Source organism: Ictidomys tridecemlineatus, chromosome 8 (genome assembly GCF_052094955.1).
Source record: "Ictidomys tridecemlineatus isolate mIctTri1 chromosome 8, mIctTri1.hap1, whole genome shotgun sequence".
Classification (NCBI taxonomy): Eukaryota; Metazoa; Chordata; class Mammalia; order Rodentia; family Sciuridae; genus Ictidomys; species Ictidomys tridecemlineatus.
In genome coordinates, this window is record NC_135484.1 from 151518008 (window position 1) to 151543934 (window position 25927).

Below are 25927 nucleotides of genomic sequence, written 5' to 3' on the forward strand. Positions count from 1 at the left end.
GCCCTACCCTCAGCTTGGTGTGTGCGCCCTGAAGGGCTCGGTGGCCCCCCCCCCCCCGTGGCCTAATTGCCACCCACACTGTGTCCTTTTTACCTGGTCTCTCTGCAGCCAGCAGCTTTTCTGGGCAGACAGTGCACACGTTCGTTCCCGGCATCCTCCGTGATGACGGAAATCCAGTTACTAGTTTATTAAAAAAAATAAAGCTAAACACCCAAATGTCAGTCTCCCACTCGCCTCAGTTCCGGTGAGCTGTGTCGGGTGTCATGGCTGGCTTCGTCTCCCTGCACTTAGCTGACAGTGTGTCCACGTGTTCCTTTGGCTCAGGCGGACCCGTCCCTTGTGTGGATTTGTTCATCTGGGAAGTGCTGTCCCACTGCTTGGCACCATTCCTCCAGGGACACCCACGTTTTCCTCTGGTGAACTGTGCACGTGGGTGAATTCCACCGAGAGTGATCTAGAGACATCTGAGGAAGGGACAAAGTCATCTTCTGCACACACAGAGAACCACCTGTGGTTCTCCCCCATCTCTGTCCTGGTTCACTGCAGCACGTCACACGTTCTGTCATTTCTTGCTGCTCTGTCTTCTGTATTCTGACTCCTGCCATCTTTTAAAATATTAGAAGCCAGATTGTGTAATTTGGCAATCAGTTTCTCACCTAATGTTGAAGGAAATTCTTGGTGTCTACTACACAATGTTCAGTCTCCATTGTGATTTGCTGTGTTTGTCCAATCCGTAAGAGAAGTAGAATGCATTGATATTATGTATTTAGAGTGCATTTGATCACGGGAAATATTCCATCATTGGAAAGAACTGGAGAGAACTTTGCAAATCAAGCTCAATTATCTAAATTTTTATATCGGTTAGCTTTTTGTTTATCTGACAAAATTATTCAACAAAAACAGCTCAGGAAGAAAGGTTTATTTGGCTCCTGGTTTCAGAGGTTCAGTGCTTGGTCCATTGCTGTGGGCCTAAGAGGAGGCACAGCATCCTAGCGGGAGCACATGGTGACAGAAAGCTGCTCAGCTCTTGAAGCAGGGAAGCTGAGAGAGGGAGGAGGAGGGACAAGATACAGTCCCCAAGGGTACACCCCCACGACCCACCTCTAGCCACACCCCACCTGCCTACAGTTAACTCCCAGCACAGTAGTCTTATCAAATGGATTAATCCACTGACTAGGTTATAGCTCTCATATTGGAATTATTTCATCTCTGAACATTCCCTGCACTAAATCGGGAGCTTTGGGGGCACACTTTATATCCAAACCACAACAGTGATGAAATTTCATCTCCAAATGCTTGTGATCAGATGACTGCTTCTGTTATCACTAGGCAGAACCTTGCCAAGAGGGTGCATTAGATATTTATATTTGTAGAGGCTACAGAATAATGCGCCCGCTAACCCCTTCCTAGCTCTCTCGCCACCCAGAGGTAAAGGTTGACCTTGCCCATCACTTTCAAGCGTGTGTTTGATGTGCTAGGATGTTGGGTAGACTGTTAGGTGGAGTTTTTACTTCTGATATTTTCAGTGATGTGCTCATTGGAATATAACCCAGTGTTAGCTGAGGAACATCTGCATTTTATCTCATTTTGTGGAGAATGCTCTCCAATGTTTCCTTCCTCCCCAACTCTCAGAAATGGTTTGTTGTTAATACTTTTCTGCAAATTAGTTTGTCTATTTTTCAAGAATTATTACAGGGTTAGGAAGGACCACAGATGGATCTGTCCATAGGAAGTATACTTTTGGAGACCCATTGGCTCCGGCAGTGCAGGAAGGAAGATGTTTATGTTCTCGCCCCACCATTGTGCTCTGGGCCTGTGACGGACTTGCTGAGTCTTAAATGAGAAAGATGCAACCTCCCAGAGGTGTCCGGAGCCTCAGTGGCTACTGAATGACACTCAGAACAGCGTCCAGCACACAGAATTGGTCATCCTTGAATTCGCCCCTCAGGTGTAAGGTGTTGGGAGCTTGGTCTCCAGAGCAGCAGTCTTGAGAGGAGGAGCTTTGGGAGGTGACTGAGGCACTTGGTTTCTCCATTCATGGGAGAGTGGAGCAGAGGGCTCCCTGAGAGGGGCTCTGTGTTAGAGGCGAGCCCTCTGGTGTTCCTGCTGTGGCCTTACCCTACATCACCCAGCCACAGGTAACAGACTGATACAGATGTGAAAGGCTATATCACTGTTACACTGCTGTTGTTGTCCAGTGGTCTTTAGTGGGGTTAGGAGGCCAGAAACAGGCCATGGCCTGTACCCAGTTCCCTCAGGGCTCTGGGGTAGGTGGTGACAAGTTAGGGGAAAGCACCTGGGGACAAATGTCTCATTGCCCAGATTCGGTCTCTCTGGTGGTTCTTCTGCTTCGCCCCCAGAAGAAGGGATGTAAAGTCGGCCTAGGCTTGTCTCTCCTCTGGTGACTGGTTCTCCTGGGAGATGAGGTTTTAGGGATGGAGTCCAAGGCACTTCTTTTGTTAAAGTTTCCTTCGGACCAGGAACTCCAGAGAGCCCTACCCTGTGGTTGGGGGGAGTAACCAGGGCCTGTTAGAGACCCTGCTCCTCATGCAGCCCTGTGTCCCTTAATTCAAAGCCCTCAGCCTGTGGGGGTGTCACAATGACAGCCTGCTTCCTGAGCCCCAGCGTCACTGCAGCCCTGTTGTAATTTGGAAGGGACGGCCTTCTTGTTCCTCACTAGTCCTGCATCTAAAGGACTTCTCAAGGTCGCTGGTTTCAGCCTGGCTCACAGTAGGTGGATTGGGGAGGAGGCCGGCTGCAGGGGCCCTCCTTCCTCCTTTCTCTTTCCTCTTCATTGTTCTGCTCTTCTCCCACAGCCCTCCCTTCCATGTCTGTCTGTTCTTTCCATTCTCCTGTCTGAGCTCCAGGGACCCCCTTTCTCTGTTGTGCAGAACCCAGCACTGGTTGAAGGTGTTTAGCTGATTTCTGTCTCTGCAGCTTCTGTGTGTGTGTTTTCATATTCAGATTTCTCCCTCCTGTTATGCTAATGTGCCAGCTTGGGAGCCCCTGGGTGTAAGTGCCTGGGTGATTTGGACCCTGTTTAGAAGAAAGGTTTTCTTCCTCTGCTTTTGAAGAAATAGAGCTCATCCCTGAGGATGAATTGTCAAGAAATATTGTTAGCTTAATATTTTGGTCTTTGAAAATCATTTCACATTCCCCAAGCCCACTCGATAGAATCTGATACATTTTTATAATTTAGTTCTTTCAAGATGATGTAAGAGTAATGAATTTTTCTTTTAATAATCTTTTGTTTGGGGGGGCAGGGGGCGATGATTAGCATTTCTTCTATCTTTGGTTTTCAAACATCTTAACAGGAATATGGTATTTCTTTTATATTATGGGAAATCATTTATTTTTAAATGTTTTCCTGTTATATTATGTGCACTGGTTATGCATCCTTTTCTAAAGGAATGTAACAAGTTTAGCCCTGTAAAATCCTATAAGCCCAACCATCAAATGGACAAATTTCTCTTTAGAATGATTTCAAACAAAAGTGCATTTACTACAAGAGTAAATACGTAGAGAATCATTAACTACTCCCCGTGGGCTTTTTTTTTCCAAATGTACAAGATAAGTGATGAATAGAAGTCTAAAAAAATTGCATGTCACTGGGCTACTTCATAAAATATAACATACAATAATTTTAAATAAACATTTTATGGAACATATAACATAAAACATATATTTGTCAAAATTAAAGTCACATCAATTTAGGATCTTAAGCATTTGTTTTCCGTACAAAAGAACAGTTGTGAACTGGGAAACCGCAAACCAAAAAGTGGCCTGCAGTCTCCATTTCATGTCAGTAACAGAACAGTTTATTGGGCATAAAGGAGGGCAACTTGGGCCTTTTTTCAGGATGATCAGTCATGATTTAAAAAAAAAAAAAAAAACACAAAAAACTGGTAAGTTGATTTGTTTATAGTTGAGTGGTTTAATTTCATTGCATCATGAGGATGAGGACAAAAAACTCAGACTGGTTTTTTGTTGGTGTTTATGGTTAGGTTTGCGAGGTGGGATCAGAATTTCCTATGATCAGTTGGCATGGAGCTGCTGAACTCTGGCCTCCGTTTTCATTTCTGCCAGTTCACATCTCTTACCTCTTGCTGTTTGCCTAGAAAACGTTTTGTTTATGATTCAAAATTGAGCTCTCCCTTGGGTGAAACCTTGGCTGCCCGTCTAACAGAATTCCTGCTTTCCCTCCCCCATTGTACCTTGGTAAATGAAGCGCTTTTCCACTCTAGGACTTACTGAAAGTCTGTTAGGAAAAAGGACCTTCCCTGGACAGGCTTCAGTTCTGAATCTACGGAGTCTCCTCCTCCCAATTATAGACATTGAATTTGGACAGTCTCTAAATGCTTTTGTTTTTTGATCTGTAAGATGAGATGTGTCATTCCATCCATAAAACAATACACACAGGGCACATGCACACAAGTGGGTGGGTGGGAAAGTTTATTATGGGAATTAGCTTGTCACAGTGGGAGACTTAGAAGTCCAATCATCTGCCATTTGCTTACTGGGGCACTAGGAAAGCCAGTGGGGTAGCTGACCCTGAGTCAGAAGACTTAACAACCAAGGGATTCACTGGTGTAAGTCCAGATAACTGAAAGCCGAGGTACCAGGAGTACTTGTGTCCAGAGTAAGGAAGGTGGCAGTCTCATCTCTGGAGAGAATCCCCCTTCCTCTGCTGTTGTGTTCCATTTGGGTCATCCGTGGATTAGATGACGTCCACCCCCACTGACGAGGGGAGAGCATCTTTTACTCTGTCTGCTGATCTGAATGGTGGTCCCTCCTGGAAACACCCTCACAGACACACCCAGAAATAAAAACTCACCAATTATCTGGGCATCCCTTAGCCCAATCAAGTTGACGTTTAATGTGAGTTATCAGAACCAGTAAAGGTAACTGTTGTTAATAAATGACCCCTAAAACTCCGTGGCTTATATCAACCAAAAATTCTTGCTCAGGCTGGATATCCATCATGGACTGATTGTCCACACACAAGTTGTCTCCTCTCCAGAATTTAGAAGAGGGAAAGAGAGAAGCACTGACGTAGCCTACATATGCAATTTCTCTCCCTATTTTATTGGCATGGCAAGTCACATGCTACTCCTGAGTGTGGGGGAGTAGACTGCACCCCAGAGATGGAGCACAGATGGGATCCCACGGCTTCTACAGAGTCCTTGGACACAGTAATACAATCGCCAAAGAAATCCCAGAAGTGCCTGTTGAGCACTGCTCCTGCATGGTGAGGAGCTGGAGGAGCTCTCGGAGCCACCTGCAGAGCGCCTGATATTGAGCAGGAGGCGGTTACGTATTCATTCATCTGCTCATACAGTGTAGAGGGGCGTGTTAACAGCTTTTCATCCAAACCCTAGAAAGACAGTTTGATGTTCCACAAGTCTGGCTTAGCTGCGTACATACCAAGTCACTCATAACTAAAGCAGTTAAGTCACTAGGCCATTCTGGTACTGTGTCCTACCTTCAACAAGAAGGTACAGTTACCTAAGGTAATCTTCAATTTGGATAATCAGACCATAGGTAGATCAATGATCGTAAAGTGACTCTTTAGCATCTGCCTTTCCATTAGACTCCTTAATTATTTATGTCCATGTTTTAGAGAAGCCAATAGAACTATCTCAGCTGATGGTTTAACTGCCTTTTGCCCATTAAATTGACCAGCTGTCAATTTGTTCTTTTAGTGTTTCACATCCTCAGTCTTTCTTTTAAATGGAAAAAAAGGCAATTCTAGGTGGATTGTGCCTCTTTTTGGAAAGTGTATCTATTCATGTTATAGATAGCATTTGGATCACAACAGTTTGCTGTTAGCTTTTCCCTTTGTTGTCTTAAGCTAATACAGTACTGATAACTTTTTGGTATGTGTTCAGTTTCATGAATTTTGACTTTGATGTAGATTTGGGCAGCTGCCCCTACAATCATGACATGATACTAGAGCTTTCTTGGCCTTGGTCTTATCGGAGCAGAATAGTAATTTTAAAATAAGATAAAATGCTAATGATGTCAGTTGAAAATAAATTGTGTGTACAACCACAACTTGCAGCCTTTTGGCATTAGCATGAAGTCTCGCGTTGTGTGTTGATGTGCAGAAAGATTGGCTGATGCTGAGCTGGAGAAGTGTGGGGGAGGAGCGCCCGCGTGCCCAGGTCTGAGAAAGCTCATTAAAAGGGATGTTTTCTCTCAACCTGCTTTACCCCAAATCCTGAAGATGTGAACCCTTTAGAGTTTAAAAGTGAATTTCCTATTACATGAAGTTACAGGTCACCTGTAGATTAGACCGTTCATGCCTCCAGTCCTGTCCATTCTGGAGGTAAGGACAGGAATTTCCCTTCTGAGCCTTTCTCCTCCCCTTTCTGATGCTTTTAGTGGTAATTTATTATTAAATCTCCGAGTGCAAATGCAGGTCCTGGTGATTCACTTAATGGCTGTTATAATGATATTAATTAAGTGATGGATGAAGTATGCCTCGGGTCCTGTTCTGTCTGGACTTGTGTGACTTTGCGGCTGTTGAAGGTGACTCTAGAAACGGGACCCTGGAGAACAAGGGCGCTGCTCCTCCACTGTTCCCTGGGCGTGTTGCAGGACTGGCTGGAAACCGTCCTGTGTGCTGCATGATGGTGTCATCTCGTGCTCATGCTGTAGTTCACGGGTGTGTGCCAGCACTGAGAAGCAGACAGAGAAGTAAAGATAAGCAAATTCTGCCCTGGGCAAGAAGGTGTGTGGTGCGATTGCGGCAGTGAGACGTGGAAACTGTGGTGAGCTCGGGCACGGAGCCGTGAGCTTCCAGCTGTCTGAACAAAAACAGAGAGAAAACCAGTAACATGACATTTCCACAGCAGGAAGGGGCCTTGGAAACATGCTCAGCGGAGTCAGCCAGGCACCAGAGCACAAAGTCTGTGTGCCGCTGCTCCGAGGCACCTTGAATGGTCTGATGCAGAGGTAGCAGGTGATGGGGGCTTGCCAGGAACGGGGTGCTGGGAGTGGGAGTGGCAGTTAGTGTGCATCGAGTTTCAGATTGGGAGGGTGAAAATGTTCTGCAGATGCTTAGTGGGTGATGGCTGTACGGGGTTTTACTGTCCCTAATGTCACTGAACTGTTCACTTAAACATAGTTGAAATTTTAAGTGTAATATATATTTTGCCGAAAACAGGAATTTTAAAACCCACATAATATCATCTATATTTTATTCTTCCCATTTTAAAAGAACCAATTATTTTTTGGTTTGGTGTTTGTTTTTGTGGGCACCAGGGTAATCTGTCAGTGAGCTAATGCCCTCAGCCCTTTTTCAATTTAACATGGTCTTACCAAATGGGTAAGTCTGGCCTTGAACTTGTGATCCTCCTGCCTTGGCCTCCCCAGTTGCTGGGATTCCATGTGGGTGCCACCATGCCTGGCTTTTTTTGGTTGTTGTTTCTTAACGAAGTGTCTTAGATGACCTTAAACCAGTATGGAAGCACAGAGCTCAGGACTGTGCATGTGCGTGGACTTCATCACAGGCTACAGGAGAGCAGGGCCTTCCCCTGATAGTCGTCAATGTGAGTGTAAAGGAATCGGACCAAGTGTCACCCGTTATACCTTCACATCCTGAGGACTTTGGTAGCCAGTAGTATAAGTGTTCAAAACCAGGTAAAATATGGCGATTAATTTGAACATACCCACGTATAGGACAGTTCTTTAAAACAAGACTGTTTCCATTCATTTACTTTCCCTCCTTAGTATATTAAGGGAGCGTAGCAGACATGGAGCTTGTGAAGTGAGCCGGTCAGGTGGACAGCACCCCTGCCACGTTGATCAGGGGGGAGCCAGTTCTCCAGGCCCTGCCATCTGTGTCTTAGAAGCCTGGAGACATGGACCTCTGAATTATCAGTGGCCTTATGTTCCAATAGACGCTGTCTCCACGCTGCTCACTGTCAGAGCTCGATGATGGGAGCATACACACGCAGGTGCACAGTCGTGCCACTACTACCTGCCCTCTGCCCAGGCGCTCAGCCAGCTCGGAGCAGAGTGCGTCCATGCTTCATCAGAGCTAGGTGCTCCCCAGCCTCGGGAGCCTGGACCCCACATCATCTCCATGGGAATCACGTTGGGATTCTGTCAGTCTTCTCCACAGGCACACCTGATCACCATCATTTACTTGCACAGTAGGCCAGGGGCTCTGTGAGGAGGGTACTATCAATACCTCCACGTCATAGATGAGGAAACCAAGGCACAGAGGCTACGGGCAAGTTCGTTTTATAAAGTGTTACGATGTCGTCTCTCACTTCACCTCTGTTTAGTATGAGACAACCGCATGTGGGTTGGCCTCTGGGCCTTCTGTTCCTCGTGTCTGTACCATGCGGTTCTTGTCACTCTAACTCTGTAGTATAACGTCAGCACTGCATTGTGATGCCTCCTGCATTGCTCTTCTTGCTGAGGGTTGTGTGGATATTTGGGGTCTTATGGTCTTACTTTTCGAAATGAATTTTGAACTGTATTCTTAGTTCTGTGAAGAATGTCGTGGTATCTATATTGGCAGAAAGCCTTTTTAAAAATATTTTGTAGTTGCATGTCTTTATTTTGTTTATTTTTATGTGGTGCTAAGGATCGAACCCAATGCCTCACATGTGTAAGGCAAGTGCTCTGCCACTGAGCTACTGCCCCGGCCCAGGAAAGCCTTTTCAATAAATGGTGCTGGGAAACCCAGAAATCCATGTGTAGAAGAATGAAATTTTACCCGTCTCTCACCCTGCACAAAAGTTAAACTAGATAAAAGACCTGGGAGTTAAACCAGAAACTCTGCAACTGCTTGAAGAAAAACGTAGGAGTGCTCCCTGCTCCTCAGAGCGTTCATATCCAGGATATAAAACAAATATATATATATAAAACAAATCACCCGGTCTACCAATGGGCAAAAAACCTAAACAGACACTTCTCAAAAAAAGAAATACAAATGGTCAACAAACATATGGAAAAAATGTTCACCATCTCTAGCAATTAGGGAAATGCAAATCAGAACAATATTGACATTTCATCTCACCCCAGAGAGCATGGCAATTATTAAGAATATAAGTAATAATAATGTTGGCAAAGATGTAGGGGAAAAGTCCATTCATACATTGGCTGTACTAATTTGCAGTCCCACCAACATTCTGGAAAGCAGTGTGGAGATTTGTCTAAAGACTAGGAATGGAACCACCATATGATCGAGGTAGCTCACTCCTTGGTATATATCCAGAGGATTTAAATCAGCCTACTTGAGTGACGCAGCCACATCAATGTTTATAGCAGCTTAGTTCACAACAGCAAAGTTATGGAACCAACCTGGGTGCCCTTAAATGAGTGGATAAAGAAAAAGTGATATTCTCTCTCTCTCTCTCTCTGTCCCCCTCCCCTCTCTCTCTCTCTCTCTCACACACAGTGAAGTATTAGTCAGGAAGAAGAATTATATTAAGTCAAAAGTTTTCTCTGATATGCAGAAGGTAATCCAAAATGGGATGAGAGGAAAGGACAAAACAGGGGTGCAGGGAATTTCATCAAAATAGAGGAAAGATCCGTAGAACAGACCATGGAGATTGAGTGGGAAGGAGGAGGGATGGATTAGGGAAGAACAGGGGAATGAATCTCTCTGAACTTTTCTATGCACATGATGAATATACCAGGATGGATCCCAACATCAAATATGTTCACTACAATAATAGAAAAAAAACTAAATTGCAGAAAGGTCAATGGAGTAGAGGGAGGGAGCAGGAAGAGGGGGAAAGGACAGGGGAGTGCTGGGGACTGAATCAGCAGATTATATTCCATGCTTTGTGAGTATGTAAAAGTGCATCCTGATGTCATATTTAACTAGAAAAAAATCAGTGAAAAGGGACAACACGTCATTTGTCACCATAGTAGATACACTGAAAGGCCTGTAAAGCTGGTGCACCTGCCCCACCCCGTTAGAGCATAAGGTCTTTTTGCAGTTATTCTCCTCGAGCGTTATGGGATCCTGTTCAGTGTGAAAGCCTGAGAAGCAGAGAGTGCGGATGGGCAGCGTGTTTTCTGTAGGGCACGCATGCGGGACGAGGCCATTCTGCCAGCAGTGCCTGTGCAGTGGGTGCTGAGCCAGAATGAACAGCTCCAGAGTGCTCAGCCCGGAACTGGGAGTCTGTTGAAGGTGAACCACTGGTTTACCACTGGGCGGGGAGTCAGCTGCGATCCCAGTTTAGTAACACAGAGATTCCTGGCGCACAGGAACCCAGGATTTCTGGAGGAGAAACTGTAGATAAAGGATAGCTGTGAGTACTTCTATTTGGTAATACAAATTCCTTAATGGAAAGAACTTTCCTAAAAACAACTGACCTTCTGCTAAGAAGCTGACTGATTCAGTTCCTCTGTCTCCTTGTACTTCAGTAGAAACGCTGAGTTCCCAGTGAGCAGAAGATGGGGACGCAGGGGGCCAGGTTGATTCTCGCGCAGGCCTGACTGGTAACCAAGAGGTAAACGTGAGAATCAGCCAGCTCTTGGCTCTAAGGTCCTTCACAGCGTCATCTTGAGGACCAAAGGCTATAACACATGTGCAAGTGTCGAACTTTCAAAGCTGGGAGTCACTGGGCACACACAGGGTATTAAGGAGCAGCTCGTCCCTCCTGGACTCTGTGCATGGTCTGTCTCTCATGGGTGACCTGGCCGTGTGTGGCGGCGAAGGGCTCAGTTTGTCATTGTTTACAGCCTGTGCAAATGGCTTTACGTCTGCCACTCTTCTGTACCCTCGTAGGATCCTCGGAGATTTTAAAACATTGAGTTTCCGAGTTTCATTCACTGTAATTTATTCTCTCCAACTTTGTGTCTGAGATTCTTCTTCTCTTTCCTTTCTCTTCAACTCTGCGTCTTAACTGTAGGTACCCAGTGTCGAACCAGCTGCTCTCATTGGTCACGTGCCTTTCCATAGTAGGTACCAAAATTATACCTGATCAGTAACCAAGTGCAATAAGAAAAAAAAATATTGAGTAATAATTTAACAATACTTTATAAATAATAGTGATGTTAACAACAACAACAAATGTGTTGACTTAACCTAAATCTGGAAACTTCCTCCAATCAAATGCAGAGGATTACGAGGTCTCAACTGCTGCTCAAATCTTGCCATTTGCCTTCTTACTTGGCAAAGCAGAATCGGGACCTGGGAGGTGAAGGAGGAGTGATGTTTACCTTGAAGTACTTCAAAATCCTTCTGTTCTTTAGGCATCTTTTGATTCTATATCTTTTTTTTTTTTTTTTTTTTTTTGGTTACCTAAGAGGGGCAGTGAAGGGGAGGAGTGAACCTGAGGAAAGGATTCTTCTCTGGGCTCCTGGAAGGGATACCAACTCGCCACATGTCATCCTAGAACTCGCCAGCCGAGGCTCCCTGGGAGAGCGCTGAAGCCCATTTTCAGCTGTTTTGTGCTGGCACCAGGTGCTGATCTCGGGGAATCGCCCTGATTTGCTGCAGGGATTAATGTCTTCTCCTTCCGTTTCTTTAAGGAAATGGCGAAGATCCTTAACCATCCCCGAGTCTACTCCTTCCTGCACATACCCGTCCAGTCCGCCTCCGACAGCGTGCTCATGGCCATGAAAAGAGAATACTGCGTGGCTGACTTCCGGAGAGTCGTGGATTTCCTGAAGGAGAAGTAAGTCTGCTGGCGCTTTCGAAAGTCACCATTTCTCTTCTTTCAGAAGTGGGTGGGGACGAGGAACTTGGCGCAGTTCACGGGGAAAGGTGCAGGGAGAAGGTGGGTCTCGAGGCTTGCAGGCCTTCCTTCCCTTGGGCACTTTCGCTGTGGGTTCTCCTGTCCCCTGCCACCTGTGCAGGTCGCCCCATGTGTTGTCTAGTCTCTAAGGAGGTGTGAGCTGTGGTTATTTTCATACCTGACCTGGTGGATGAAACCTGCGTGGGCTTTGCAGTCCCCTGAGAGGCTTTCTGAAGTCATGAGTGGGTTTTGACATGGACGTAGGGACCAAGTCGTGGCACTAAAAAATGGGTGATTTTCTATTGACTTGCATTTTTTGAGGAGTGTTCGGAATGTCGCTGCTTTTACCCACTGATCTCCGTTATTTACTTGAGTACTTGTGATGTCAAGGGGGCGGGAGGATTCTGGTGTTTGAAGTTCAAACTCCTACTGACCAAAGTTAAGGCATGTTTTCATAGTCCCAGATGTGAATGGTAGTTTAGTTTCCTTAAAGAACCCTGGCAGCCCGTAATCATGTTCTTCAGAGTCCTGCTCAAACGGGGAAGGGCCTGTGATCAGGCCAGGCAGGGAGCAGAGGTGCCAGCCAAGGCCCGAGACCTTCCCAAGCCCAGGCCACGGTTCACGCTCGGGGAACTTGTCTTTCATCTTGGTGTATTTTGGGGTCTCCTCGCTTTCCATAAAATTTTCCACTGCTGTTTTTCTTGATGAAGATACAGCTTTTTATTTCCATCTTCTTGTTTATAATTACGTACCTTTGTGCCATGTCGAAGAACTACATGGATATGGTTGCTCTGTACTGATGGTAAGCAGTTTACTCTTTTCTTCTTTTCTCGTCTTTCCTTTATGTATCTCTTAATTTTTTTTCCACCTCTAGACTTTTCTTGATTATCCTAACCCTAGAAATAGGCACTTGGTGGGCATCCACACAAATGCAGCTAATCATTCAAATATTCAATGTAGTGGAAAGAAAGCATATTTATTCCAAGATATCATGATTATAGTCCGTATATACATACAGCCTTCAAAACAACGCTGTCTACCCTGTCTAATACTCTTGGATCTCTAACAGAACTGGTCAAGGCTAAAGATTTATACAGATTTTTATATTAAACATCACTTGTTGGTCTATGGCCTGTCCTTAATGTTAATCAAGCTTTTGTAGGTAACGTGTCTCATGTAGGAGAGTCGTTGAAGGCACGCTGGCACTGGTGAATGGAATGTGCTCAAAATTGAAAAAAAAAAATTGTTTCACCTGTGAGATTCCTTCTCTTGCTTATTGAAACAGCAGCCGATATCGCACACACTTCGCACATCTTGCACAAGGCTTTGCCAAGCGCAGACATGCATCCCTGGTGAGGAACAGACCCGGAGGCTTCCCAGTTGCATTGTGCGGTGGAGTGAGCTGTAGGAATCGTCACCACTCTGGCCTCCCTTTGGGCGAGCACTGACTCAGTTTGTGGAATTACTGTGTCTGTTTACCTGTACAGCATTTGCCAACAAGTTCAGTCCTTTCAGTTGCTCTGTAGACAGACATGTTGAATCTGCTGCATCTTGAACAGTCTGAGCAGCCTCCTTGAGCTTTGTGGAGGTCGGAGACGATGAGCACATCGAGGCGCTAGAAAATGATTTCTTGCCATCGTTCATTGACTACATTCAGTTGAGGGTCTTTTCTTTGGATTTTCAACTACCTGAGGCATCTGAGTAGCTTTTCTAGAAGAATGTATATTGGAAAACTATAGCAAGCAGCCAATATGGACTTTGTATAGCAGATAACTGAGAAAATTTCAGGTTCTCTACTTGGAAAAAGTCCAATTATTGCTGTTAATGTAACGAAGTGATCATTGCATAGCTTTAGGCAGCTCATTGGAACCCTAAAATTGTCCATTTCCTCCAGTCCATGTTGTTGCTTATGGGAGTAGTACAGCGCTTTCCCATGGGGTGGTGTGTTCCAGCTTCTCTCTTCAGTGGGAGGAAGTTTCCTGTCCTCTGGAGAGGACCCTGATCCAGTGAATAACTTTCCATTAGGGTGGACGTTTAGACAGAGGTGAAGTGTATGAAGCAGATTTCTGGTCCTTATTTTCTTACTTTAGGCTAGTGCAGCTTGTGACAGATGAGTGCTTGTTTTGGAAACACCAGTTTCAGGGCTGCTGTGGAGGCACTAGTCAGGATGTGCCCGGGTGTTCACCCTAAGAAGGTGACCTGTTGGTACGCCCAGCGCTCCTTCATAACACACCGACTTAAAATGGTAGGTTTGCTCCTTCCTTATCTGTTTGCTCTGTGAATCCCATATAAATGTGGCCCTTTTCATTTCCTTCTTTTTTCCCCTAAAGTCCTTGAACCTTTTGTTAGGTTTTGTAATGGGATTCTCACTAATAAGAGGAGCTTCCGCCTTTCTCTCCTTCGAGAGGCTTCTCAGCTCTTCACGTCGGCAGTGAAGGAGCAGGCATCTCCTCCACTGTTTCCACAAAAAGTCCATCTTGAGAAGAACCTGTAGGGTTTAAGGCAAAAGTCCAGACTAGGAGTTGACCTGCGGCTCTGCATCCATTGGTGTTTGTGGAGCCCTGTGTCTCAACAGTAGAGGTGAAGTCTTGAATTAATGTTCCTGATGTTGCACCTGGCCCCCCTTCAGCTGGGAGCGATGGAAGCTGACATTTGAGCCAACCTGAAGCCTAGTCATTATTCTCTGCAGTTGTTCGAACGTTGGCAGCCATCCTCCGCACAGCAGCTGGATTGAAGATAACCTGGTGGTGTTGGCACATGTTGAGGCATATGGGGATTTATTAAATCATGCAACCTCTGTGAAAAAAGAGTGTCTAAATTACTTAATACACTAATTTAAAACAGCTGGTCTTGAGCAGACATTCATGACTTAAATGATTCTTTTCAGTTTTATTAATCCAGTTGAACATTAAGTAATTAGATGTTTTTATTTAAATGAATAAGATGATTTCTTGAAGTACATAATGGGATTTACAGGGTCGTGGAAAAAAACTACTTAGAACAAAGTAAGAGGTGCAGTTCTGATTCAAAAAAAATGTTCTATGTTTTTTAATAAGTACCTCATTAATTTTACTACATTCATAAATTGTCACAACTGGTTTCACTGTTCTCCTTTTAAAACGTTAGTGGGATTTTTTTTTTCAAGTGTAAAATTTGGACGGTGATTTTGAGATACTTACTTCACAGTTCTGGGATTCTTAGAGTACATTATGAGGAGTATGATATGATTAGGGTTCCCAAGCTGTGTGGCCTTGGACATGGGCTATAACTGGGGAGCCCTCTTTTGCACAGCAGTGATTGCACAAAACCCCGCCCCAGCATAAGCCACATAATAGCATTCGGTCAGGAATCAACACCTTGCAGAGCGCTTCTCTCAAGCATCTGTTTGAAAGCTAAGTAAAGGAATCTGAAACCTCAAATTCACACATAAAAGTGTGAAAAAATTATGAAAGATATCCTATTGATTTATACATTTTAAGAAGTGAATCAGATTATGTATCAGTGTCTTTTTGGTTTATGTTAATTAGAGCCTAATATCTCTGTCCTCCTTGGGCTTGGAGACATTTTGGACGAGTTAGTGAGCAGTAGCAGGTTGCATCTTATTATAGCACTTGTGTTGACTTTTTGTCCCATGGCATTGTTAATGTCAGAATTCACCATGATCACTTGTCAAAGTCCTGTGCACCTCTCAGTTTATTTGTCCTGTCTCTTGTAGAACATTAACCCTTTTTAGTGTGTGACATGGGTTCTCATCCCTCTAAGTTTACAGAGACTACCCAGGGAATTGCCACAGCTAACAATTGGTGAGCACCTGGGGAGGAAGAGAAGGGGTGGACCCATGAGGTGGCTTTCCCCTGAGAGCTGGTCATCCTCTGACCTCTCCGCCTGGCACTCATGCACAGAAGGGGCACAAGGGCACGAAGCTGGGCTCAGGCTGGCAGGAGATCTCAGAGTCACAGTGGTGACTCACATGGCCTATCCTATCCGGTGACCTACTTTTCCAGTCTGTCTGCAAATAATAATGCTAATTCATTAACATCCCAAGTCATTTTCCTTTCCTGTCATTAGTCGGGCTGCCTTGTGCTCTTACGGGAACAGAATCTGATGAAAGTTGTTAAATTTGTATTTTATTCCATTTGTCCATCCAGTTTTATTCCTAGTGGCTTAGAAACTGAAGTAGCAATATTTATCAGAATAGGAGAAAAGATCTTGAAAAAATAAGAGAAGGATTCAGCAAGGATTAGACAAGTAAGCTTGCTTCCAGCTGCCCCCCAGGCGGGTTGCTGCCCCCTGAGTGGGCACCCGCAGAGGGACTTGGGCAGAGCCGCCCCTCACAGCTGTTTCCTGGGGGCCTTTGTCGTCTCTGTAGCTAGTGGTTGAGGTGTCCCAGAGGGATGGGGCACTCTTGCATCTGTTGCCAGATTTCTTCTGAAGGAGAGAACTTCTCTTCCCTTTCCTATATTGCTACACCCTGAGTTTCTCAAGAGGATGACGGTAGCATGGGAACAGTTATCTAATAGGGAAACACATGCACTTTCTTTTCAATTCAGCACTGTGTCTGTATGCGGATGATTATATGCCAGATAGATGTTGGCATCCTGTGCTCAATACCATGTGATTTGGGGACTACCCCAAGGTTAGTCCACGGGTTGAATGTGAGCAGACTTCCAGACAGCCTAGCTTTCCATTTTGTGTCTAGTTTGGTCAAGAGAATAATCTATCATTCCTAAGCTCCTTCCAGCCTAAATCCTTTCTTTGGGATATGACTGTGTTCTCCTTCTCAGAAACCAGAAGCTCCGGTCCTTTAACCTTGAGGCACTTCCCTCCTGAGTGCTGTGGCCCAGCCACCAACAGTCCCTTCTCCGTCTGTGGAGCAGCGAGCCCTTCCCTGGTCTTGGGGTGCTTTCCTCATGCAGCGCACATGGCCCCCCACGTGTGGCTGGCAGACTGTGCGTTTTATGGCGTGAATGTCTGGGTTCCTAGTGGCAAAAAGCCTGCCACAGGGCCAAGCCGCAGGGATCAGCCCTAGTTTCTGCCGTGGCTCCTCCCGGTTCCGGCCGCACAGGTAGCGGTTGTCTGCCTGGAATTGAGGACCTGCAGCGACAGTGACAGCGCCCCCACACAGGAGGAAGGCCACATCTGAGGTCCCTTCGGGGCCTTGCAGTTAGCTAGGCTCAGATGAGCCCCTGCTGAGCCACCGCCTCCCACCTGGTCCCCTCAGGGCGCCCTGCTGTCCCATGCAGCAGGAACCTGCATCCAGCGAAGGTGCAGGGCGTTCCCCTGGCAGAGGGGGAAGAGGGCCGCACAGGTGCCCACCAGGTGCCCACCTGGCTCCTTGGTGTCCCCTGTCTTAGGACGTGGCAATGTGGGTGACCGAGATGGGGGGAATGAGAAGAAGGCATTCGCGCGACAAAGCTGGGCTTGCATTCAGGCTAGAGCTTGGAAAACCACATAGGGAGGCTCGGGGGCCAGAGGGAGACGAGGGCTGGGATCACCAGACCTGAGCAGTGGAGAAAGCTGGGGACGTCGAGGTCATCCAGAGGAAGGAGACGAGCGGCAGAGAAGAGCAGGGCAGGGAGCCCGAGTTCAGGAGATGGAAGGTTCTGGGCAGGTGCTTTGCAGAGCCGGGCTTTGCAGGAGACCTAGGAGGGATAGCACCATGGAAGCCAAGGGATGGTGCAGCTCTAGGAACAGGAGGTGCCACTGGTCACCTGTCAACCAGAGTGACCTCCTGTAAGCAAGCGCTGGGCTGGGTGCTCTGGGGATTAAGAAAAAGAAAAGTCCAATTTTTCTCTATCCCAACCACCGCAGGGGTTCAAAAGCATTTGAAGTGTCCTAGGTCTACACTCAGAAGTCTTCAGGGTCTCCTGTTGACAGCTGTGTCCCCAATTCCTCCATAGCACTCGGGTTGTCCTCTGACATCCCGTCCCCACCACACCTTTCTACACTGCTGACAAGAGACCCCAAATCAAGAAACTGGGAGGCATGCACTTGTGGAACCCAGAAGAGTAAGACGGGGTGATATTTTCAGTGTTTTAATTAAAGCTGTGCTTTCTTCAAGAAAATATCCTGCTCCTCGCAGGGAAACTGATATATTCCCTTTCAGGGAACCCACTTTTCCTTCTAGAGACTTTGTTTTCTGTGATCCCCTGCTGCCTAATAGCTAGCATACTTATTAGGCAATATTAATTTAATCTATAATATGTTGAAAGCAAAGAGCTAAGTGCTTTGCAGGGCCTCACTCCTTTAATCCCCACAACCGCACATGTTAGAAAATATTATCACCCCTATTTATAGATAAGGAGAGGTTAAGTGACTTGCCCAGAGTCACAGAGCCGACAGCTGGCAGAGTTCAGAGTTGGCCTCCAGCCTCTAACTCTGGAACTCTATTCGTTATCATTGTGATTGTTTCCAGAGTGGATAATGTTTGGAAACTGTAGAGACCGATAACCAAAAAAAAAAAAAAAAAAAAAAAAATACCATGCAATCAATCAGAACTTTTAAAATTATACATGCCTTAGAGCTGGGGTGTGGCTCAGTGGTAGAGCACTGGCCTCACATGCATGAGGCACTGGGTTAGATCCTCAGCACCACATGAAAATAAAGATATTTAAAACAAAAAGACTCATTAGTTAAAAAATAATTACACATGCCTTAACACACCCTCCTCTGCCCCCTCCCCTCCCTTTGACTCTCCCCCCCCTCAGGCTGAGGGCTGCTGGGTTAGGGGAGATAAAGAAGCTGCATGAGAACAGGACCAAAAGAAGAAAACCTTAAAAGCAAGAAATGAGGGTTTAATCTGGAGGATGTTTTGAATTACAAAATTGCCTGTGTAGAGTCACGTGCCCTGGGGATGCTGGCTCCAAGTCGCAGGGCTTTCTCCCAAAGTCCTCCTGTCTTTTTTCCTCCTCATCCTTTTTGTCCCCAGAATCCGGAAGCCCAATATCCAGATGGAGCTCAAGCCTCCTGCAGTCCTGGCTCCCAGCGCTGCCCCTCCTCATCACCTGTCACGGATCGAGGAGAGTCGGCTCTTGGTGCTGTTGGAGGCTCCTGGGGCACGTCCTCCCTATTTGCTCGACTCTGGGACCTTGGGTTCTTTCTGAGAACCAAGGGAGGATCAAGGGGGCATGGAGTCCTCTGTCTTCTCCTGGGCTTTGCAGCAGGCACTGTTACTAAGACCACAGCGGACGGTAGGAAGAAGGCTGGTGGTGGACCACAGTTACTGTTGTTAAAGAGTGAACCTCAGATTCCCCAGATCTGGCCAATTTAAATTCTGGAAGTGAGATCCCATAAAATCTTCATGAATCAACATTAGTTTCCCAAAGACATAACTTGTACATTTATTTGACTAATATTTATTTGTTCTAGACTGTCAGACACAGGAATTAACCAAAGGAGATTTGTAAAACTTGGAAATTGTCTTAACTGTCTTCAAGGGTGTTGAGGGCCACAGCCGAGTTGGGATGACGCATGGCATTTTTGCCAGAAGTAGTGGTTGAGAGGTGACACCAGCGAGCCATTAAGAGGATGACTTTTGAGTTCTTGCCGAGTTCCCGTTGAGTTCCGGTTGAGTGCTTGCGGGGATTCCTGAAGAGTTCTCATTGGTTGGGGAAGTGCCGGAGGAGGGATTTCCGGTTGGTGATTCCTGGAGGAGCCACATGGCATTTGGGAGAGTTCCTGGGGAGCGTGTGTGGAGTGTGCTGGTGGAGTTCAGAAATAAAGTTTGTTCCTGCTTCAGTGGCTCGTGATTCGTGCCCAGCCAGACTGCGGCACAAGGGAATGACTGTGTGTGTGTGTGTGTGTGTGTGTGTGTGTGTGTGTGAGAGAGAGAGAGAGAGAGAGAGAGAGAGAGAGAGAGAGAGAGAGAGGGAGGGAGGGAGGGAGAGGGAGAGAGAGGGAGGGAGGGAGGGAGGGAGGGAGAGACTAGAGATCCTTTTATTTTTTGAAAGACAGTCTTGCTAGTATCACCCACGCTGGCCTGAATTTGTGATTCTCCTGCCTCAGTCTCCCAAGCAATGGGGTTACAGGAGTGTCCCACTGTGCCCTGCTAAAGTTTTATTTTCTTAAGTCTCTGTAACCCGCTTGCCCTATCTGGGTTCCTCATTGCTAAGTGCAATCAGAAGGACCCCGATGACGGTTGACACTCTTTCTTCTGACACTGCTACAGCATAGGTGTGGCCCTTAGTTGGCCTTCTGAGTCTTGGGAGGTGATGATTTGACCTAGCATTTTGCTAGCCTACTACAATAATTGGCTTTCCATTCTGCAATGTGAATCCTGGTAACCTACCGCCCGGCTAAACTGAAGCCATAGTTTTAGGTTTAGAGTATCACACCTTAGATTTAATTTGTTTGAGCTGCAAGTGACCAAAAAAAAAATATTATCTCAAGATAGATTTTATTCTTTCACATAAAAAAAATATTACAGTGGCATGTCCAGAGTATCCAGGGTCTTAGGATTCTGTCTTGTTGTTCCGATCCTCTCAGCAGGAGTTTCTCTCTCCAGTCCCAGGCTACTGCTTAAAGTCTCACCCTCAAGGCTGCATCCTAGCCAGCTAGTGCTTCCCCCTCCTACCACCTCAGATGTCGTACGTGACACTTCCACTTAGTTGGCGTTGACCATTCCTAGCCTGGAAATACAGCATCTATTCCAGGCATCTATGTGTCTAGCTCAAGTTTTGTTTTTCTGGAAGAAGAGGGGAACGGGTATGGAGGGGCCATTGTTTTAGTCAGCTTTTTCACCACTGTGCCCAAAAGTCTTGACAAGAACAGTTTTAGAGAGGGAGAAGTTTCTTTGACTTTGGTTCCAGAGGTCTCTGTCTACAGACAGCGGACTCCGTTGCCACGTGCCTGCGGTGGGGCAGAACATCAGGTGGACAGGTGTGGTGGGGGAGGAAAGCAGCTCAGGACGTGCAACAGGAAGGCAGGGAGAACTCTGCTCACCAGGGAAAACTGGAAACCCCTGTGCACGCCCAGGGACCAGCTCCTCCAGCCACACTCTGCCTGCCCACCGTCACCCTCCAGTAACCCTGTCAGGGGGCTGGTGCATGCTTAGGCCGAGGTCTTCCAACCCCGTCTTCTCCCCTCTGAACTTCCTCCCACGTCTCACACGTGAGCTTCTGGGGAACATCGCGTGTCTTCACCCTAACAGCCACCAGAGTCTCTACTGCAACATGAACTTTTAAAAATTTCTCATGTTTCAGTTAGCAATTGCCCCTAAGAAGAATGAATCTGATAATCACGCCAAGCACCTGGTTTCTCTCTGACGTTAGACCTGGCCTCACATAGGCTCCTGCCAGTGTCTCTAGAGCGCTTGCCAAGTGCGTATGAGACCCCTCAAAAGGAAATCCTTCAGAAAGTACTGCTTTCATCCTGCTGCCCAGTGATGACTCTCTCTTATACACTCCTAGTGATTCAGTCTTTTAGTTGTATCATGGGCAAAATATTGACTTCTTAAGAGTTTCTTCCTGGAGACATGTTTTCATTGAGCAGCAAGTTTGACCTCCTGTTGACAGTTCGGCCCACTGGGTTTCTTTCTTTTTCTCTTGCAAGTAACTGGTGCTTTTAGGACTCCTGATACCATTTAGTCTTAGGTGACAACAGCATCATTTAAATGTGCAGGCTCTGAGTGGTGGGCAAAGATGCTTGTGCCTAGGGTGCGGCTTGGTAGGTGCCACCTGCCTCCAGACCCTCACATGGACAGGCCCGTGCTTCAGAGCAAAATAATGGTGTTCAGTAGAATAGAAAGCAGCGTTTTCTTCCCGGAGCTGGCTTGTTAATTCTTCTCTGGACGACAGTGATTTGTTGTTGTTTTTGTAAGCAAGCTTGTTCCACTGAGCTGTTTTGTATTTTTTAAATGATCAACTTTCATACTGCATTGCTGTCCCTGTTCAGCAGCAAAAATTGTTCTTAATTCCCTTTCTTGGGTGCCTAATTCAAAAGAATCTAAAATCTAATCCTTCTGAGATGTTTTCAAGCGTGTAGGCTGGGGTATAAACACTGTTAGGTGAGGTGACCAGCAGGAATTTGACATTTGTATGAATAAGAATAATGTCCACCTTCTCAAAGCTAATGTAGACCTGCAAGGGCCCTCAGCCTCTGTGCTCGTGCGGGCCAGAAGTCAATGGGGCCACAGAGGAGGGCCTGTGGGTGCATAGCAATAGGGTAATGTGGATTTCCACCTTCCCCAGAACAAATTGCTGCGGTGCTGTCCTCTTTAGAGAGGTGTGGATTAACAGCACTTCTTACATAGGTAGCTAAACACAGAATCCAAGACTGTTTCCAGAAAATAATCTCAAGCCAGGGGAATACGCCTAATAATTCAGTCAAGTGCCTGCAGTTAGGCTGTGCACTCTACACTGGTGTATTTGCAGATAGTTTCTTTTTCTTTTTTATGAAAGAACTGCTGAGAAAAATAAAGGAAAATTGATTCCAAATGAAGCGGTTGCCTGCTAATTTGCCTGAAAGTGCTAAAACCAAAATTCATGAAATCGTTTAAAACATGAACATGTAATGTTATAATTTTTGTTGATTTCTGTTTTCTTCATGTCGCCTTAGTAGAATGTTTTTTTATAAAAATGAAATTGCCTTTTATTAAGTCTTGGATTAGCTCCTGTCTATATACTGAAAGTTATATTTGATGTAAAATGGAAGGATTGCTTATGCTTTTTTTTTTCTTTTCTTTTCCTGGACTGGGGCTTAACCCAGGGCCTCGCACACGCTAGGCCACACCCCGGAGCCGCATCCCCATCCCTTTGTATTTGGAGACGGCCTCAGTAGGTTGCCCAGCTCTCCGAGCTTGTCTTGGCCTCCTCTTAGGGGCTGGCGTCGCTGGCACACAGATGGTCTGCTCCCGTACAGGTGGGATGTCCTCGTTGGGTGCTTTTGGTAAAATGAACTCATTCAGATCACAACAAACTTTTGTTTCTAATCAGTACTTTTGGATGTTGAGGGAGGGCGGGCCAGTGGTCTGCAACCCTCTGCAGCTGCTCAAGTGCAGAGGTGTCATGTGAAGGAGGTTTGCTTTTTCAGTGGCAAATGGCCCACTTCCCTTGCCCTCTCCCCTGTCGTGCTCCTTGTTTGTTAGGGTGGGTTTTTCGTTATGTTTTGTTTTAATTAGTTGATGTCTACTTTCCTAGTCCATGAACCGTCCCTTTTCTTTCTGTGTCTTAAGAGACACGGTTTCTACGGGTGCCTGTTTGTTCCAATACTGTACACCCAGCACATGACCCTAATGAGCTTCCCTGTTGCACTCTTTATGCTGCTGGGTCAGGTGCTGCGAGTAGATGTTGAGTTCCTGGCAGGATTTTATTTTGCATTAAAAGATAGTCTTGAGGCTACGTAGCACAGATACTAGTGATGTAGGTGTGGGAGATGTGAAGGATACTATTGCCACAAGCTCTGAGCGTCACTCAGCTGTCACACAGCCTGTGGCTGTGCTGGTGTGGGTGATTCAATACACGGGCTCGTACTCTGCCTTGCAGTGATTTTTTTTGTTTTTCCTTAAAAAAAAATGCCTTCCTACTCAATTAATTGAATGTACATAGGAAACATTATCCAAACTCTGGTAGACGAAATGGAGCCTAGTTAAACTCATGCTTCAGAATGCTTCATGTGCCAGAAGGCCACTAGGAGATGCTAAATAGCAACATGGCATTTAATTCGTTTCTGCTAGCATCGAGGAAATAATCCTAAAAGTGTCTTCCTGCTTAGTTGTTTACCTTTTTGCTTCCCCCGCCCCCTGACAGTTCTATCTGCACAGTGGTTATGGTCTCCCTTCCACACCCCAAACAATAAAATACACGTTACCCAGTACATACTTTATCTCCAGAGGAAAAATGCTTCTCTAACACCAGTATTTTAAATGATGTAGTTAGAAGTCTGAGGAATTTTCTTCCTCTAAAGAGAGTGGGGGCTTGAAGGTAAGATAGGTTTGGCCAGTTCACCTTGCAGGGTCACAAGCATGTCCAGGGAGGTGAAGCTTAGAAGGCATGCACTGTCTGATTTCATTTCCACCTGAAACCCAGAGACATGGACTCTTCCCCTCCCTTTCACGTCTATGGCCGGGTCTGTTCACTCAGAATGTCAGTGGAAGTGCGGAAGTCGGTTGGTTTTACTGACAAGAGCCTGCATCTTCAGTGGCTTTTTTTTTTTTGGCTGTTTTTGACAGAAGAGGTCTCTAACAGAGTCCTAGATGCTATTATCTAAATAAAAATGAAGACCAAAGGAAAAATGCTGAAGGCATCATCCTTTGAGCCCAGACACCTGGGAAAGGTGAAGTACCATTGGAACGTTCTCCCAAGCGTGGCTTCTTGTGGTAGTAACTGCAGTCAGAATGGTGGTGATGCAGGAAAGGAGCACAGGCCTAGGTCAGCTGAGCTGGTGTAAATCTGTAATCTTGATCACATTTCCTGACTTGGCCTACCTCGGTGCACTCCACCTGGATCACGGCTCCATCAACACCTGGAAGATGGGAATCTGGTGCAGATTTGGTGGAATCCGACACTCGGGGACCATTTACTCCAAGACGCATGAAACAGTATGGAGGAAAAAACCAGCAAGAGCATTTTCCTGTTTGTTTTCTCCGAGCTTTCGAATGTGTGCTGTTAGGGCGCAGGTGAATTTCCCGAGGATGGCGAGTGGGGTGCCTGGAACAGCTGTGCACTCATGAATGTCCACCAGGGTGTGTGGGAACGACGTCATCAGTCGGGGTCTTTGTTTTCAAGACCAGAGTCTCATCACCGTCCTGCAGCCCTCCTTCCTTTGGTCACCAGACGCAGCCCCGCACTGTAAGTCACCCCCGGTAGTTGGAGCCCTCTTGACATGCCAGTCTGTCCTCTTGTGAACGTCGCTTTCCTGGGTCCCCTGCAGTCCTGGTCCCTGGTGGCTCATCTCATAGAACGTCATTTCCATTACAGTTTTGTTGGTGACAATACCTGGAACATCATCTTTCTTGAGTGTAATTTGTGTCTGACCGGGGTCTTTGGGGACCTAAAGCAAAAGAAGTAACAAAATGACAGGGAAGGGACTCTGGTGGCCAGTGTGCAGATGCTGTTTGTGTATGGTTTAGTATCCCCAAACGCTCACATGCTGGAAGCTTGGCCTCCAGGGTGGTGGTGTCAAGGTGAAGGGACCTTTAGGAAGTAGAGCCCAGCAGAGGGGCTTTGGCATCAGTAGCCTCAGAAGAGAACAGCAAGTCTGGCCTCTGAATCTCCCTTGCTTCCTGTCTCTCCATGTGACCCACTCCTTTCTGCACACAGCCAGTTCTCTTTCTGCTTCTTTGCCTATGGTGAGACAACCAGGCATCCATTGCTAGGAAGCTGATGTCATGCTGTTTTGATCCTCCAGCTCCCAAAGTCATGAGCCAAATAAACTAGTCTTGTCTTTATAAAGTAGTCAGCTTCAGTTATTTTGTTATAGCAACAGAAAAGGGACAAATACAGGAAGACATTTTGTTTAGAAAGAAATTTCATCAGTTGTGGTCCCTGGGCAGAAATTGTATGTGCTTCTGATAGACGCACCAGCACTCTTTAGACAAGCTGCCTGGCTGTGGAAGGGTAATGATTACCAACGCTGCTTCCTCCTTGCTGGTGTGAAATTTACTTACACGTAAAATCAGCATTAGCTCTTTGATCTTCAAATAGTGTTAAACATTATCTCATCCTACTGTTAGCTTAAAAATAAATAAAAATAAACAGTGTTTATTCCAAGTTGTTCTGCAGGTTCATGCCTAGTTACAGAGTTAATTTTGAGCATTATTTGCGGGGGGTGAATTATCTTTAAGAGTCTCATGGACTGGCTGCTGCCCAGAGTCCTGAGAGATGTAATCAGTTTCAGTTAATTCTAACAATAGATTGTGGCGGGAACTCGGCTCAATGGCGGGAACTGGGCTCAGTGGCCAGTTGGCTGCACCCACACTGTTGATTCAGGTTGTCAAGAACTTGACTCATGCTCAGACCTGACACTGGCTTTGGTCAGCTGGCCGAGCTCTAAGCCGTTACCAGTAAGCCCAGCTGCTGTTGTGTGTGCACAGGGCGGGGTGACCCCTCAGGTCAGGCTCTCCCTCCTGGTGTCCCTGCAGAGTCCAGGGCCTGGCCCTGGGGCCCCGGTGCCGTTTGCTGTGTGCAGACCCGGCCTGGTCATCTCGGGGGCCTGTGGGCAGCGCTGGTGCCTGGTGCTCGAGTGATTTCTGCTCAGTTCTAGCCGTTCCTTGTTGCTGAGGT

The 25927-nt window shown here is 46.3% G+C and overlaps 1 protein-coding gene across 6 annotated transcripts in view; it reads left to right on the forward strand.

Annotated features, from left to right (window-relative positions):
* Positions 1–25927, forward strand: part of Cdkal1 (CDKAL1 threonylcarbamoyladenosine tRNA methylthiotransferase) — a 633756-nt gene that overhangs the window by 346363 nt on the left and 261466 nt on the right. For all 6 annotated transcript variants that reach the window (XR_013425476.1, XM_078020596.1, XM_078020592.1 and 3 more), the window contains one exon: positions 11503–11648. Coding sequence is in view for 5 of the 6 variants with exons in the window: in XM_078020596.1 (XP_077876722.1) it covers positions 11503–11648 (146 nt within the window). In the remaining variant the exon portion in view is untranslated. The remainder of the gene's footprint in view (positions 1–11502; positions 11649–25927) is intronic.